Source organism: Heptranchias perlo, chromosome 10 (assembly GCF_035084215.1).
Source record: "Heptranchias perlo isolate sHepPer1 chromosome 10, sHepPer1.hap1, whole genome shotgun sequence".
NCBI classification, from domain to species: domain Eukaryota; kingdom Metazoa; phylum Chordata; class Chondrichthyes; order Hexanchiformes; family Hexanchidae; genus Heptranchias; species Heptranchias perlo.
The window spans coordinates 21,221,825-21,237,748 of NC_090334.1; the positions used below are offsets into that span (position 1 = coordinate 21,221,825).

At 41.3% G+C, this 15,924-nt stretch overlaps 1 protein-coding gene across 2 annotated transcripts in view; it reads right to left on the reverse strand.

Annotated features, from left to right (window-relative positions):
• Positions 1-15,924, reverse strand: part of LOC137326328 (cysteine-rich motor neuron 1 protein-like) — a 272,715-nt gene that overhangs the window by 201,936 nt on the left and 54,855 nt on the right. The window contains exon 2 of one of the 2 annotated variants that reach the window (XM_067991312.1): positions 7,520-7,687. The exons of the other annotated variant lie outside the window; for it this stretch is intronic. Coding sequence (XP_067847413.1) covers positions 7,520-7,687 — 168 coding nt within the window. The remainder of the gene's footprint in view (positions 1-7,519; positions 7,688-15,924) is intronic. 2 annotated transcript variants of the gene reach the window in all.

The following is a 15,924-nucleotide window of genomic DNA, read 5'->3' on the forward strand; positions in this document are numbered from 1 at the left end:
ATATTTCTATTGATGCAAACTTGCACCCTGAAGAAAACGTGCTTGATGCATCACACCTGAAACAGATCCTTCCCACTGTTAACGTTTTTTCCACATGACCAAGAAAGAAGAAAGCTTGTGGGTGAAGTTTGTAACTCTCCAAAACTCAACTATAGCATTCCCATTTTAGTCATTTTTGATTTTATCAGTTTCTCAAACCATTGGACTCTTCTATTTGGCCTTGCATTCACTCCAATGCTACATTTTTGTCGGTGTGTTTGAAGAGCTTGTAGTTAATAAGAACTAGGAGCAGGACTAGGTCACACGGCCTCTCAAGCCTGCTCCACCATTCAATAAGATCATGGCTGATCTTCGACCTCAACTCAACTTTCCCACCAGATAGCTGAATCCAGCAATTGGAGTGATCATGCCTTGTGTATCAGTGATATCACAATCCCGGCCTCAACTGCTAAACTGAATGATTTATCTCGCTGAACTTGGGACAGTAGCTCAATAAATATCAGCAACATTTATTTGGCCCGGTGGAGGGCAGAAGAAGAAAAAAACATTTGCCAATGTTTCTGTGCCATGGTAAGAACTTACATGTGGATAACACCTTTCACAACCTCAGGGCATTCCGAAGTGCTTTACAGCCAAATTATGGTTAATTTTAGAATTGCCAGTATGGCAAATTTATGACTTGGGTACAATTTATGGCATACTGTTCTTCTAAATTTAATTTTATCTACATTAACTACACCTTTTCTTTTGCAGCACACAAATCTTTAAATGTGCAAAATTGAAGTATGCAATAATTAACTTGACTGCATTGCACAGGTGGAATACAATCTGCATAAATCAAACTTAACAGTTTGAAAGTGGTGCAACACTGGGCACAAAATGCAAATGTATTGCATTTGACTTAATAACAGCACTTAAAATCTTCGTTGGACATTTTCACAAAGATCTGTGAAATATACCCCACAAAATCTACCACTGAAAAATAAGCAGATGTTCTAGTAGATCCAGCCTGGTGAATAAAATTGTACTTGTTTATTTTTTTGGTGAAATTAAGAAGCCAAATTTTGCTAAGTTGAAGAAGTGAACATGTCCAATGATAGAAAAAAAATATTCTGAATTTGGTTTCACATGACTGTCATTGATTTAGGACACAAAGCACAATGAACTTTTTTTTAAAACACAGAGGGCTCTGAAACTGTAGAATGCACTAGTGATTGATGCAGAGGTCATGTGTCAACATTTAAGAATAGGTTAGATAGGTGGTTGAAGGAAAGGAAGAGAGGAGGGTAAAGGGCTATGGGAACCCGGTGTCTACATAAGATTAGGACTACCCACTGTGCGGAGGATAAACACCAACACGGACTGGTTGGGCTGAATGGTCAGTTTCCGTGTTGTAATTACTATGTCACATTATCCCTTTGTAAAATTAAACTAGTCCTAACAAATGAAATTTGACTATAAATGTAATTTAAGCCACATGTATAGGTTTACCAGCAGTTATTCACAACCAGGGGATTTATAGCCACTGCTGTAATTACTTTTTAATGTTCCCCAGTTTCCTCATATATGTCTGCCTCCTGACATTTACCCAATCTTCTCTTTTTCCATTCTCCACTTTCATTTTGGCTTGCCCCTCACCTTTCCCCTCCCTGCCTCTCTTCCAGTTTGTCCCATCATTCTCACCGCTATTTCAAATAGCTCTGGTGGACATAGCAGTTCCATTAAACTGACACTTACATAAGGTTACATTTCTTGATTTTCTAAAAGAAACCCAGCATTTTCTTGATTTTTTTCCCCACTAAGTGATCAGCTTCACAATGGCACAAGCAACGTACATCTTAGGACGGTGATGATTGTGTAAAATATACCATTTGTGACACATCCCTGTCATATGGGAGTTACGCAACAATTTACATTTATATAGCGCCTTTAACATAGTAAAATGTCCCAAGGCGCTTCTCAGGAGCGTAATCAGGCAAAGATTGACACCGAGACAAAGAAAGAGATATTAGGACATGTGACCAAAAGCTTTGCCAAAGAGGTAGGTTTTAAAGGAGCATCCTAAAGGAGGAAAGCGAGGTGGAGAGGCACCAAGGTTTGGGGAGGGAATTCAAGAGCTTCGGGCCTCGACGGCTGAAGGCACGGTCGCCAAAGGTGGGGCCCATCCATCATGGTCGCATTCCATGATGGTCTCTTTTCTGGTGTGCAGTTACACAATCAGGATAGATTAGCATTAATACATGGATATTCACCAATTGATAAACTAATAATTCAGGACATGATCTAACATATGTCTTTGGCAAAAGGCATCTTTTATGCAAATTCTACGACAAACAAAAATTTCTGGAACACATCTAAAATACAAGGTGGAACACAATGTCCCATTTAGGTTTTCATAAACTTGCAAAAAACATAAACAAGTCTGTGATTTTGGCAGGTGCATGCTTGTTTTTGAAATAGGACAGTTACTGCTGTGCTATATCTAGAGGAAAAACAAACATTCGGTCAGAAACATTTTTTTTGCTTAAACAGGGAAGTCGAGTTCACATGATTGCTCCATGATCTATGGACATAGAGGAAAAGACCAACTGGTCCAGCATTCAGACATGATGCCGCCTGTGTGTACCATCAACCACCACCCACACTCCAATCCCAGTTGTGCAAACTCCTGAGAGAGACAGAAGAACTTCAGGCTAAATAAGGAAAAAACTCTTGGAAATTCCTCTCCTATCCCTGAAGGCAATCAAGCAAGCTCCTGGAGACTGCAATAATCCTAACCTTCTATAACTTGAGACATCTTCGACTCGAACGAACTTGTTCAGCTCTCTTTTGAAGGACACTTTTCACTGGCAAGAAACTAACTTAATCAGTTTCCCACCAGGAAATTATACCATAGCGCCTTTTGCTTCTTCAGGACACTTGAGGCAATGAATTACTTTTGAAGTGTGATTTTGCAATCAAACGCAGCTGTTAATTTGCACACAAGGTCCTACAAACAGCAACTAGAGGAACAACCAGTTAATCTATAATCATTTAGTTAATGTTGGTTGAGGGATAAATTTTAACCAGGTTACTGGAGAACTTCCCTGCTCTTAGTGTCGTGGGATTTTTAACATCCACTTGTACTGGCCAACAGGGACTTGGTTTAACACCTTGTCCAAAAGTTGGCACCTCCGACAATACTCACTTAGTGCAGCACTGAAACGTCAACCTACATTATGTGCTGAAGTCCTGGAGTGATACAGAGACGAGAATGCTACCACTGAGCCAAGGCTGACACTTCAGTCGCTAACCCTGCTTGGTATACATACCCGGAATTACATCATATTGCATTTATCCATATTGATGGGCATCTGCAACACATGTACCCAAATGAGCCTGTACCTTATTTATTTCATCTACTTTCCTAACTCCTGCATGCACAATTCTATCATCAAAACTTGAAAATTCCTTCCTTTAAATCATTGGTAATGATGATGAACAGCAACAATCTCAACACTGATTGCTGCCGGACTCTACTAGTGAGTGGACCGCTTGCATGCAGAGCTGTTTCTATAAATTACTACCCTCTGCCTACGAGAATGCACCAAATTGCTATCCATCTTAAAGTCTGCTCACCTACCCCACATTTCAACACCTTACTTAATAGCGTTCTCTTAATACAGCCATTTCGAGATTTGGCATTTTATCGAAGACTTTCTGGAAATCGATATACAGTATACATATATAATGGGCTACTATCATCCACCAACCTCCTCAAAGAATTCAACCAACTTACTAAGATAGGTCCTCCATTTCTAAAAGCCTTCTGGGATTCCCTAATAACTATTGTGCTCTTAAATATTAACTGGAGATTGCTTTGCTTTCATGCATGCACTTTGAGAGACCCTGTTTTGCGCCATAAAGTTAGAGTCAGGCTGGAGCAGACAGTGTGTAAAATTCTCCCTCCTATAACAATAGTTTCAAACCGGTGACAAAACATTTGATTTTGAGTCCATGTCTCATTCATGTCATCATCAGAACTAAAATTGACGTCTCAGCAGGACTGCTGCACAAAATGTCTGTTCTCAGGTTGCCTCCCATCAGTGGTTCTAGTGCACAAAACACAACGTGTGACTGAGAGAGACTGTTAGGTGTAAAGGTATCTCCCTCTACAACAGCTAGAAGCATGGAGAAATTCAATACACTACACTTCCCCTTTAAGTTTTTCAAATTTGTAGGTGACAGAAAACAAGATGCTTTAAAGATCAAAACCTTGGATATTTTAAGAGGCGCCATTTTGATAAACAGTGGATATATGAGAAGTAGTTGGATACTGATGTAAGTCAGATCGTAACAGAAATAACCCAATTACGTACAATGTTGCAAAAGAATCATGGAGAGGTGCACAAGTAGGTACTGATCATATCTCATGGCTTCTCATGTAATTTGCTTATACCATACAATTGGTAAGTAATAAAAATGATTTAAAAAGTTACATGTAATTTTAACTTTAAATGACAATACATTAATAAGCATTTTGTGGAATGGTTTGGATGATGTTGCTATAAAAACGTGTTTTTTTTACAATGCCACTTTTTCTGAATTGTTAATATTTCATGGGGATTATACGATCAGGTCTGATATAAATGTAGAGTGGAATTAAAAGCAGAGAACTGAACTGGTGCTGAGAAAGGTTACTCTGCATGCATGAATTGAGAATTTCTGTTGCACCATCTGTCTACAGGAATCTCACAGTGGGTGTTCCATGCATAACTACACTCAAATTGTGGATGAAAATGTCTCCCCTGAACTAATGCCTCCTGCAGACCCCAGTCAGTCTTATGTTTAAACATATTTCATTCTGTGCATCAAGTTGAAGCAGGCCAAACACTTAATGGAACAACAGAAACTGTAACATGACATTCTTTTCATTATTCTTTACAGGAGGAAACTAAACGGTTCATGTAAATGCAACAGGTTGTGTCACAATTAACAAACCGATATTCAAAAAGCTTCCAAGATCCAGACATAGATATTTAAAGTGGAGGTTTTTCATGCTTCCCTATCAACAAGACGATCCCTTGCGGCGGGCATGCGTCTGTCTGCGTGCGTATTTTCCCCTCCCTCTTCCCCTTGTTCTGTTCCTTTTTAAATGTTGTTCTTTTATAATATCTTCTAGTTCTGATCAAGTATCCATACCGGAAACATTAACTTGTCTGTTCACCCCACAGGTGCTGCCTAACCTGCTTCGTGTTTTCAGCATTTCTTATTTTAGTTTCCAGCATCTGCAGTATTGTGCTTTATGTTGATATTTAAGTGGCTCCATATTAGTGCTGGACATGGATAGCGGATGTTTAATATTGTAGCATTAAAAGCTAAATGTGTTATTTTGAAACACCAGAAAGAACACTCTCTATTCTGCAAATTATATTTTAAAAGGTAGCCTTAATGCCTCAATTAGCCAGTAAATAAAGTTGGATAGTCACATACTTATGGTAGTTTAAACAGTTAATGATCGCAGACAAACTAGTGAGAGATAAGAAAATGGAAAGATTTTCATCTTTTTTCTTAAGAGTGGAGCGAGAAAGTTCACTAACATTTTTCGCTAGTCATTCCATAAAGCTATCACAACAAAGGAAACTAAAACAAACTGATTAAAGCTGACAACTTAATTGGCAATGAAGCTCATTTGGCTCTACCTCTGTCTATTTAGCATGAACTCCTTCAAAGGCAAATATGCATCAGAAAAAGAAAGACAAAACAGCACCAATCCCACTGCCAAATTTTTCACCAGGATATTTATTTTCTTGTGCAGATTATACATGGAACAATGGATGCCCAGAAGGGATTGACTAAGACATTGGCCCAGAAATTGCTTAGAAAAGAACGGTGTGCTCAACAGCGCTCACCGTTGTTAGTGGCAAAATCGAGGAGCAAGTGTCGACGTTCGCACGTGCTCAGTGAAACGCGGAAATTCGGAACTTGCTCCTCTTGGTTCGCTGGCGATATGATGGCTTCGAATGAAAAGGATATTGCTGGCTGGAATTAGCGGAAACAAGGGACCAGCGCCAAATTGCTCATCTGCCCAGCTGGAAAGTAACTAATATCACCACAAAACAGGTAGGCTTAAATATACCAGGTCTAAACTAAGTTTTAATAGCTCAGCACGTCTTAATGACTGCCAAACAACTAAAAATTAACTTTTAAAAATGTGAAATCTCATTATTACTTATTTTAATAGTTTTTGGTCATTAACTAGTACAATGTGAAGTTATTCGCTTTGGTAGGAAGAATAGAAAAACAGAATATTTTTTTAAATGGTGAGAAACTATTAAATGTTGGTGTCCAGAGAAACTCGGGAGTCCTGGTACAAGAAATACAAAAAGTTAGCATGCAGGTACAGCTGGCAATTAGGAAAGCAAATGGCATGTGGGCTTTTATTGCAAAGGAGTTGGAGTAAAAGAGTAAGGAAGTCTTACCACAATTGTACAGGGCTTTGGTGAGACCTCACCTGGAGTACTGTGCACAGTTTTGGTCTCCTTATCTAAGGGAGGATATACTTGCCTTAGAAGCGGTGCAACAAAGGTTCACAAGATTGATTCGTGGGAAGAGAGGGTTGTCCTACGAGGAGAGGTTGAGTAGAACGGGCCTATACTCTCTGGAGTTTAGAAGAATGAGAGTTGATCTAATTGAAACATATAAGATTCTGAGAGGCTGTTAACCCTGGCAGGAGGATCGACAACTAGGGGGCATAGTCTCAGGATAAGGGGTTGGCCATTTAGGACTGAGATGAAGAGAAATTTCATCACTCAGAGGATTGTGAATCTTTGGAATTCTCTACCCCAGAGGGCTGTGGATGCTGAGTCATTGAGTATATTCAAGGCTGAGATTGATAGATTTGTGGACTCCAGGGGAATCAAGGGATATGGGAATCGGGCGGGAAAGTGGAGTTGAGGTCGAAGACCAGCCATGATCTTACTGAATGGGCTGTATGGCCTACACCTGCTCCTATTTCTTATGTTCTTATAAAAAAAATCTTTTTTGAATTTACTAAAAAATTTTTTAAATGTTTTTTCAAACTTTTCCCATTTGTCTTTATTTAATTTAATTATTTCTTACCCCTTTTTTGCTCTATAACTGTTTTACAAATGATTTTAGTGTTGAACCTTTCACTTCCTGGATTTTATGATTCCAAGCTTGCAGAAACTCTTCGCAGCATGTCAAAAATGCTGCAATCTGATTGGTCGAGGGGAGAGTGATCCTCTCGCTTCTCCCATGGGTCTTAACTTCGCGAGCACTGTTGGTTTTCTGCACCGAGCAATTTCTGGGCCAATATATTTAGTGGCCCATTTTCAATATGCAGCGTTTATTATATGTACTCATGTTTCTATATTGGTACGATTATCTATCCACATATCTTGCGCACAATTGATTTTAAATGTATTCATATGCAAATTATATTCACCAGCATACACTACCACATGCACAGTTGTCCTTTTCTACCTTCAATGTTCATCCAGTTACCAATTTACTGTACCTGGGACATGTCCTGAGGTAGCGGTACAGGCGTCCAGATCAGGGTAAATGAACTGGCTGACACAAGAGCGTACAGTTTCACAGACGCACTGCCCATTTAGCAGATGACAGCCAGAGATCTCAGGGCACAGGTCATGTTCTGGCACAACATCCTCAATGAATTCTATCTCTGCAGAAGGAAGAAATTATTATAATTACAGATACACAGTGCAACATAGATGTTAAAGCATCAGTCAATCTTTACAAGGCCAATGTTTTAGGACAGAAGTCATAAGAATTCAACACTTTGCTCAAAATTTTCAACTATCAACTAAAGAACAAAATGTAAGAAAAAACAAATCAGGCAAATATGTCCTGTCACATTTTGTTAAAAGTCATTTCAGTTTGCAAACCTTTTGAATTTGTTGCACAGGGATACCATGCCAGTTTATCTCAATATTAAATCAGCAACCAAATTATACATAGGGACACGTTATCAGAAAAGTGTTAAATTGAATTCAAGCCTGCAAATATAGGGTGTTCTAATGGGTAAACCTCTGGACGCATAAACTGTGGTTTCCAACAATGCAAGACTTCAGTCAAGAAATCATCAGTGGTAAAATTAGATCACTGTTCATCTGAAGCTGTGCGACGTTCAAACATGCCTGTGACTCTCCAGTGATGGTATGTCTGTCTGTCACAGGCAGCTGGTTGGACATGTCTTGCATATTGATAGGGAGCTACCTGCTTCTTGAACTTGGGTGGTCAACGATAAGAGAAATGGCTGCAGATTATAGATGAGATGGTTGGACATACAGCTTCCTGTGGCTAACTTGGCAATAAGAAGCAAAATATACTTTAAGCTAAACGAAACAATAGGACAAAGTCAGCATGGCTTTACGAAGGGGAAGTCATGTCTGACAAATTTGCTTGAGTTCTTTGAGGACATAACGTACAGGGTGGATAAAGGGGAACCAGTGGACATAGTGTATTTAGACTTCCAGAAGGCATTTGACAAGGTGCCACATAAAAGATTATTGCTCAAGATAAAGAATCACTGGATTGGGGGTAATATTCTGGCATGGGTGGAGGATTGGTTATCTAACAGGAAGCAGAGAGTCGGGATAAATGGTTCATTCTCGGACTGGCAACCAGCAGCCAGTGGTGTTCCGCAGGGGTCGGTGCTGGATCCCCAACTCTTTACAATCTATATTAACGATTTGGAGGAGGGGACCGAGTGTAACGTATCAAAGTTTGCAGATGATACAAAGATGGGAGGGAAAGTGGAGAGTGAGGAGGACATAAAAAACCTACAAGGGGATATAGACAGGCTGGGTGAGTGGGCGGAGATTTGGCAGATGCAATACAATATTGGAAAAAGTGAAGTTATGCACTTTGGCAGGAAAACATCAGAGAGCAAGTTATTATCTTAATGGCGTGAAACTGGAAAGTACTGCAGTACAAAGGGATCTGGGGGTCCGAGTGCAAGAAAATCAAAAAGTTAGTATGCAGGTGCAGCAGGTGATCAAGAAGGCCAACGGAATGTTGGCTTTTATTGCTAGGGGGATAGAATATAAAAACAGGGAGGTATTGCTGCAGTTATATAAGGTATTGGTGAGACCGCACCTGGAATACTGCATACAGTTTTGGTGTCCATACTTAAGAAAAGACATACTTGCTCTCGAGGCAGTACAAAGAAGGTTCACTCGGTTAATCCCGGGGATGAGGGGGTGGACGTATGAGGAGAGGTTGAGTAGATTGGGACTCGACTCATTGGAGTTCAGAAGAATGAGAGGCGATCTTATTGAAACATATAAGATTGTGAAGGGGCTTGATCGGGTGGATGCGGTAAGGATGTTCCCAAGGATGGGTGAAACTAGAACGAGGGGGCATAATCTTAGAATAAGGGGCTGCTCTTTCAAAACTGAGATGAGGAGAAACCTCTTCACTCAGAGGGGAATAGGTCTGTGGAATTTGCTGCCCCAGGAAGCTGTGGAAGCTACATCATTAAATAAATTTAAAACAGAAATAGACAGTTTCCTAGAAGTAAAGGGAATTAGGGGTTACGGGAAGCGGGCAGGAAATTGGACATGAATTTAGATTTGAGGTTAGGATCAGATCAGCCATGATCTTATTGAATGGCGGAGCAGGCTCGAGGGGCCGATTGGCCTACTCCTGCTCCTATTTCTTATGTTCTTATGTAAACAAAATGAGGTCGTAGTTACACCATATTTTAGCTGCAAACAAATTGGAGATGGGGTTGAGAAGAAGAAAGATTTTGTCCAGAGCCTCATGTGGAGCATTTGTTTCAGCCCATGACTATCCTTGAACAGTAACTTGTCATCTTAAAAGCCTAATGACCTGCCACAGTGTCAGACTGCAGAGAGGTAGTTTCCCAAGGTCTGTTGAAGAGCCTATTCATACTCTGTCTGAATTTGTTGTAATTATTTAAAGCTAGATGAATTTTTGCTCAATTTGAAATTTTTGTCTTTAAAGTCCAAGTAGTATTTCTTGTACAAAACATGTGGAACATCTGTTCATATGGAATACATGTACAAATGAAAAAGATTCATATACAATGAAGAAAAAAACAGAATTTTTTGTAGCACTCATGATGCGGAAGTGATCCATGATGTTGAAATTAGAGCACCTTCTTAAACATTATTAAGTCAAAGTTCTATGTATCCATTCAAAGTTTTTGAGTTGATTTGAATTTATAAGAGAATTATTCCCCCTTTGAACTGTAGCTTGTACTTCACATAATTGAATTACCACAGTTTACACTGACAAGGATCAGTATTTTTTTAGATTTTCCAGAAGGGCTAACTTGGTGAACTCATTAAGAAACTGGAGTGGGAAAGGAGAGAGTTGCTTGCTCCCCAGCAAGTGCTATCCATGGTGCTTATGATGGCTGCACCAGTTGTGAAGAGCCAGGATACCCTTGTGAGTAAATAAATATGAAAGTATATGGATTGTTGATGAAAACCAGGTTGAGGTGAAATGGAACTCATTTTTTTAAACTTGTATTCATGAATTAATTCAGCAAATATAGAGTTCTGGGAACATGGGTTTGTGCCCATTATTCCTTTTACACTGTACTGGTGTCTCAGTACATTTAGGACTCACAAAATTAGTTCTTGTTGCATTGCTGTGCAACATAGCATCAAACCATAGACATTCCGGCATCAGTTTTAATTACATTTTACAGATTCCAATGTCTTCAGATCTATTGTCCATTTTAAAAACGCATCCTTAGGTTTTCAGCAACTTTGTCTCCTCTAATTAAAGTTTTGATTCCTTTGAAGTAGTAAGTGTGTGCTGCAAACAATTCCTGCATCTGTTTGTAGTTCCATAGCAAACAATTCCTGCATCTGTTTGTAGTTCCATAGAACGGTACATTGTGAGTTTTGTTGCTTTCATTTGATTTTTTATTAAACGTGAGCAGTAATTTCCTCAATTCCTGGAAATATTCTGGGTTCTTCGCAAAACTGAGCATGCCAACAACTCTCTGCTTGTGTATCAAATATCTGTGATATACATGAATACCAAATTAATCACTTATTCAGATTACCCAGGATAGGGCAGGTTTTAAATGACTACTTTGTATCAGTCTTCACTTCAGAGTACAATGCTGTGTGTTCAGTTGACTAAAGTTGTAAGTGTCAAAGTGGATGAAGATATGGTCCTGGATAGAATAAAGGGGTCTCAAAACATATCTGGTTGCTAGTCCTGAAGGTATTCACCCAAAGAAATGGGAGCTGTGCTCAGCAAACCCCTTGCTTATATATTTAACAGTCCTTGTGGTGCCAATATTCAAAAAAGGTAACAAGTCAGAACTGGAAAATTACAGGCCCATCTCTACTGGAGATTAAAATGGCCTATGAACTTTTGTAATCGATGTTTTTCTGAAAAGTGATTGCATACTATAGTTGCAGAAAAATGCAACTATTATTGGTTACTGCTTAAATTTTCAGAATTATTTTGTTGGTATTGATTGTCCAGTTAGTTTCATAATTCAATTGGATTTTGTATAGGCCTGTGATACATCATGCGTTCAACTAATCTTCACCAGCCTGGAGTGTTATCCCTGCTCCTCAGTCAAGCTTAGGTTTACGAATAACCAAATTTTGATGTAGGAGAAACTAGATATGCAGTTTCATAACCTTCAAAGATCCCGAATGATGAGTTGTGCTGCACCTATCCTCAATTTGAGATTTAGGTACCTCTTTCATCTTCAGTGATGATACTGCGCAAATATCTAAATTTGAATACCCATTCACCAGACACACCTGGAAGATGTATCTGGGTCTTACCCATTGTTAAATCCAAAGCAAAGATGTTCAATGTTGCTGTACATTGAGATATCAACTTTGCTTACTTCCCTTTCAAGGCAGAATAGTGCATTGATTGGTGTTTGATGAGTGCCTTGATAAAACCAGCATCATCTGCATATTTGAGACCTGTAATATAATTGCACTGATTGAACAAAGTGTCACCAGGTAGATGATATAATATGACGACATCAAACAAGGACAATGAGATTGCACACTTCTGCAGGATACCTGATGTCATCTCAAACCAATTGATAACACAATGGACAAAATGCACACATGAATCTATTCGCAAATATATTGTGTCGTAATCAAATGAACTACTCAACATCTTCCTGCGTCACAGCTTTCTTCCCCTCCCCAAAAAAAAATTGCGAAAGAATTTTTCATGAAAACAGTGCTCCTTTAAAATCTCGGTCTATCAAAAACATTTAATTCAGTTTATGCCAAGAGCTTCCTGAAGGTCCTGTGTGAAGTCTCTGTCTTTCTCTCAAGCTACCATGCACCAGGAAGCCAGGTGTTAGGAAATTAAAAACTCTGCTATAGGCATATAATTGGGAGGCAGTCTGGAGAAAGTTAATACTGCAGCCAAGAAATTCAAATGAAAATGTTATACACAGTAGGAAAGACTCCAACTGGACCACAAAAGGGCTGCTTCAGCATCTAGGTACATTAACACATTACGGTCATGTCCAATTATTGAAGAATTTAAGAAAGCAGTGGCAGGAGAAAAAAGTTATAGGCCCCGATATTTACAGGCAGGCGGGGACGCGTGTTTGCGGGGAAGAACCACCCAGAAATGCCAGGAACGTGGAGGTCCTGCCGCATTTAATGGCAGGATCTCATGATCATTCTTTTACTCCATTTTCCACCCATCAGTCAGCCAGATTGACAGGTGGGCGGGAAAGCCAGTGGTAGAAGGCCATAGCTGGGGACTGGGAACATTGTCGGTTTGGAGGGGGTCGTTGTTATAAGCTGGATAGCCAGGTGGTGAAGGATAGAATACTACAGCCTGATCTTCAGTTGCTTCCAAGCCTTTATTCACAGAGATCGATATTACCCCACCACATCCAAGATCAGCTCTCTTATAAATGGATACAAGAGAGTTCCCAATTGATACGCACCACCTGAATACAATTAACACTAATTGATATAAATCACATGGATATAGTTAACAGTGGTCGGCAGAAGATTTGCTTGAGGGGCCAGGGAAAGCACTCTTGCTCCTTCTGGCCCACAAGCAGTGCGACAAAAAAACACTTACCTGCTGGAACCGGCTTCTCCCGCCTTCCTTCAGCTGCAGGGTTTTCCGAGCCCTGAGAAACCCAGCCAACCAGAGTTAAATTTAAATGGCTGCCAAAATAGCAAGAACGGAGCCTCATTTACATATTATAATCACAGACCCGCCTCTCCAGATGAGTTACTTGGACGCCCCCAAACCCGCTGCGGTTAAAACGGAAGCAGGCGTGAATTTAACCTGGGCAAAGCAGGGAACAAAAAAAACTGCAAACTATTCCATTCTTCTAATGGATGCTGATGGTTCACTATTTCGTCCCTTGTCTTCTGTGCAACTTGCTCCCAAAGCTCTTATGAACAAATGGATTACTTCTCAGTGGTCATTCCTGCACTGTAAACTAGGGTGCTTTTTCAAACATTTTTAAGTGTGGTATCTTAGCTTCAAATGTAGAAAAAAAGAGAGGTGACATTTTCCTCTATGAGTACCCAATGGCCCAAACAGGTGCATGAGGAGGTAGCAAACCGTTTTTCCTCCCCAAGCCCATTTGAATTGCTCAGGTGGACTATAGGCGCAGACCCACTTTCTGGATGAACTGTGCATCTAGTAAACTGGGAGGAAATAAGAGTACAAGGGTACCCATTGAGGTTTACCAGAAGAAACAGGTGGAAATGCATCCTCCTGACTCGTTCCAATAACTGCACTGTCTCTGTGACGACGACAGGTACAGACCTATTCGCGTCCTGTGGAGAAGCCGCAGGAGATTTCGGTGGGATGCAATGGGGCGGAGACCTAATGCAACAGAACTGCCCCTTTTTCCTCTGCCCTGCATCTAAGGAACTCCAATTAATGAGTTACCTGGCAAGATTTTTTACTGAACCCCAATATTTGGTTACGTTTCTTTTTGTTCGTTCATGGGATGTGGGCGTCGCTGGCGAGGCCGGCATTTATTGCCCATCCCTAATTGCCCTTGAGAAGGTGGTGGTGAGCCGCCTTTAACCGCTGTAGTCCGTGTGGTGAAGGTTCTCCCACAGTACTGTTAGGAAGGGAGTTCCAGGATTTTGACCCAGCGACGATGAAGGAACGGTGGTGTTGTTCCCATGTGCCTGCCGCCTTTGTCCTTCTAGGTAGAAGAGGTCGTGGGTTTGGGAGGTGATGTCGAAGAAACCTTGGCGAGTTGCTGCAGTGCATCCTGTGGATGGTACACACTGCAGCCACTGTGCGCCGGTGGTGAAGGGAGTGAATGTTTAGGGTTGTGGATGGGTACCAATCAAGCGAGCTGCTTTGTCCTGGATGGTGTTGAGCTTCTTGAGTGTTGTTGGAGCTGCACTGATCCAGGCAAGTGGAGAGTATTCCATCACACTCCTGACTTGTGCCTTGCAGATGGTGGAGAGGCTTTGGGGAGTCAGGAGGTGAGTCACTCGCCGCAGAATACCCAGCCTCTGACCTGCTCTTGTAGCCACAGTATTTCTATGGCTGGTCCAGTTAAGTTTCTGGTCAGTGGTGACCCCCAGGATGTTGATGGTGGGGGATGCGGCGATGGTAATGTCGTTGAATATCAAGGGGAGGTGGTTAGCCTCACTCTTGCTGGAGATGGTCATTGCCTGGCACTTGTCTGGCGTGAATGTTACTTGCCACTTATCAGCCCAAGCCTGGATGTTATCCAGGTCTTGCTGCATGTGGGCACGGACTGCTTCATTATTTGAGGGGTTGCGAATGGAACGGAACACTGTGCAATCATCAGCGAACATCCCCATTTCTGACCTCATGATGGAGGGAAGGTCACTGATAAAGCAGCTGAAGATGGTTAGGCCTAGGACATTGCCCTGAGGAACTCCTGCAGCAATGCCCTGCAGCTGAGATGATTGGCCTCCAACAACCACTACCATCTTCCTTTGTGCTAGGTATGACTCCAGCCACTGGAGAGTTTTCCCCGATTCCCATTGACTTCAATTTTACTAGGGCTCCTTGGTGCCACACTCAGTCAAATGCTGCCTTGATGTCAAGGGCAGTCACTCTCACCTCACCTCTGGAATTCAGCTCTTTTGTCCATGTTTGGACCAAGGCTGTAATGAGGTCTGGAGCTGAGTGGTTCTGGCAGAACCCAAACTGAGCATTGGTGAGTAGGTTATTGGTAAGTAAGTGTCGCTTGATAGAGCTGTCGACGACACCTTCTATCACTTTGCTGATGATTGAGAGTAGACTGATGGGGCGGTAATTGGCCGGATTGGATTTGTCCTGCTTTTTGTGGACAGGACATATCTGGGCAATTTTCCACATTGTCGGGTACATGCCAGTGTTGCAGCGGTACTGGAACAGTTTGGCTCGAGGTGCTGCTAGTTCTGGAGCACAAAACTTCAGCACTACAGCCAGGATGTTGTCGGGGCCCATAATCTTTGCTGTATCCAGTGCACTCAATGCACTCTTGATATCACGTGGAGTGAATCGAATTGGCTGAAGACTGGCTTCTGTGATGGTGGGGATATCGGGAGGAGGCCGAGATGGATCATCCACTCGGCACTTCTGGCTGAAGATGGTTACAAATGCTTCAGCCTTGTCTTTTGCACTCACGTGCTGGACTCCACCATCATTGAGGATGGGGATGTTTGCAGTTGTTAAATTGTCCATCACCATTCACGACTGGATGTGGCAGGACTGCAGAGCTTTAATCTGATCCGTTGGTTGTGGAATCGATTAGTTCTGTCTATAGCATGTTGTTTCTGCTGTTTAGCATGCATGTAGACGTGAGTTGTACCTTCACCTGGTTGGCACCTCATTTATTGGTACGTCTGGTGCTGCTCCTGGCATGCTCTTCTCCACTCCTCATTGAACCAGGGTTGATCCCCTGGCTTGTTGGTAATG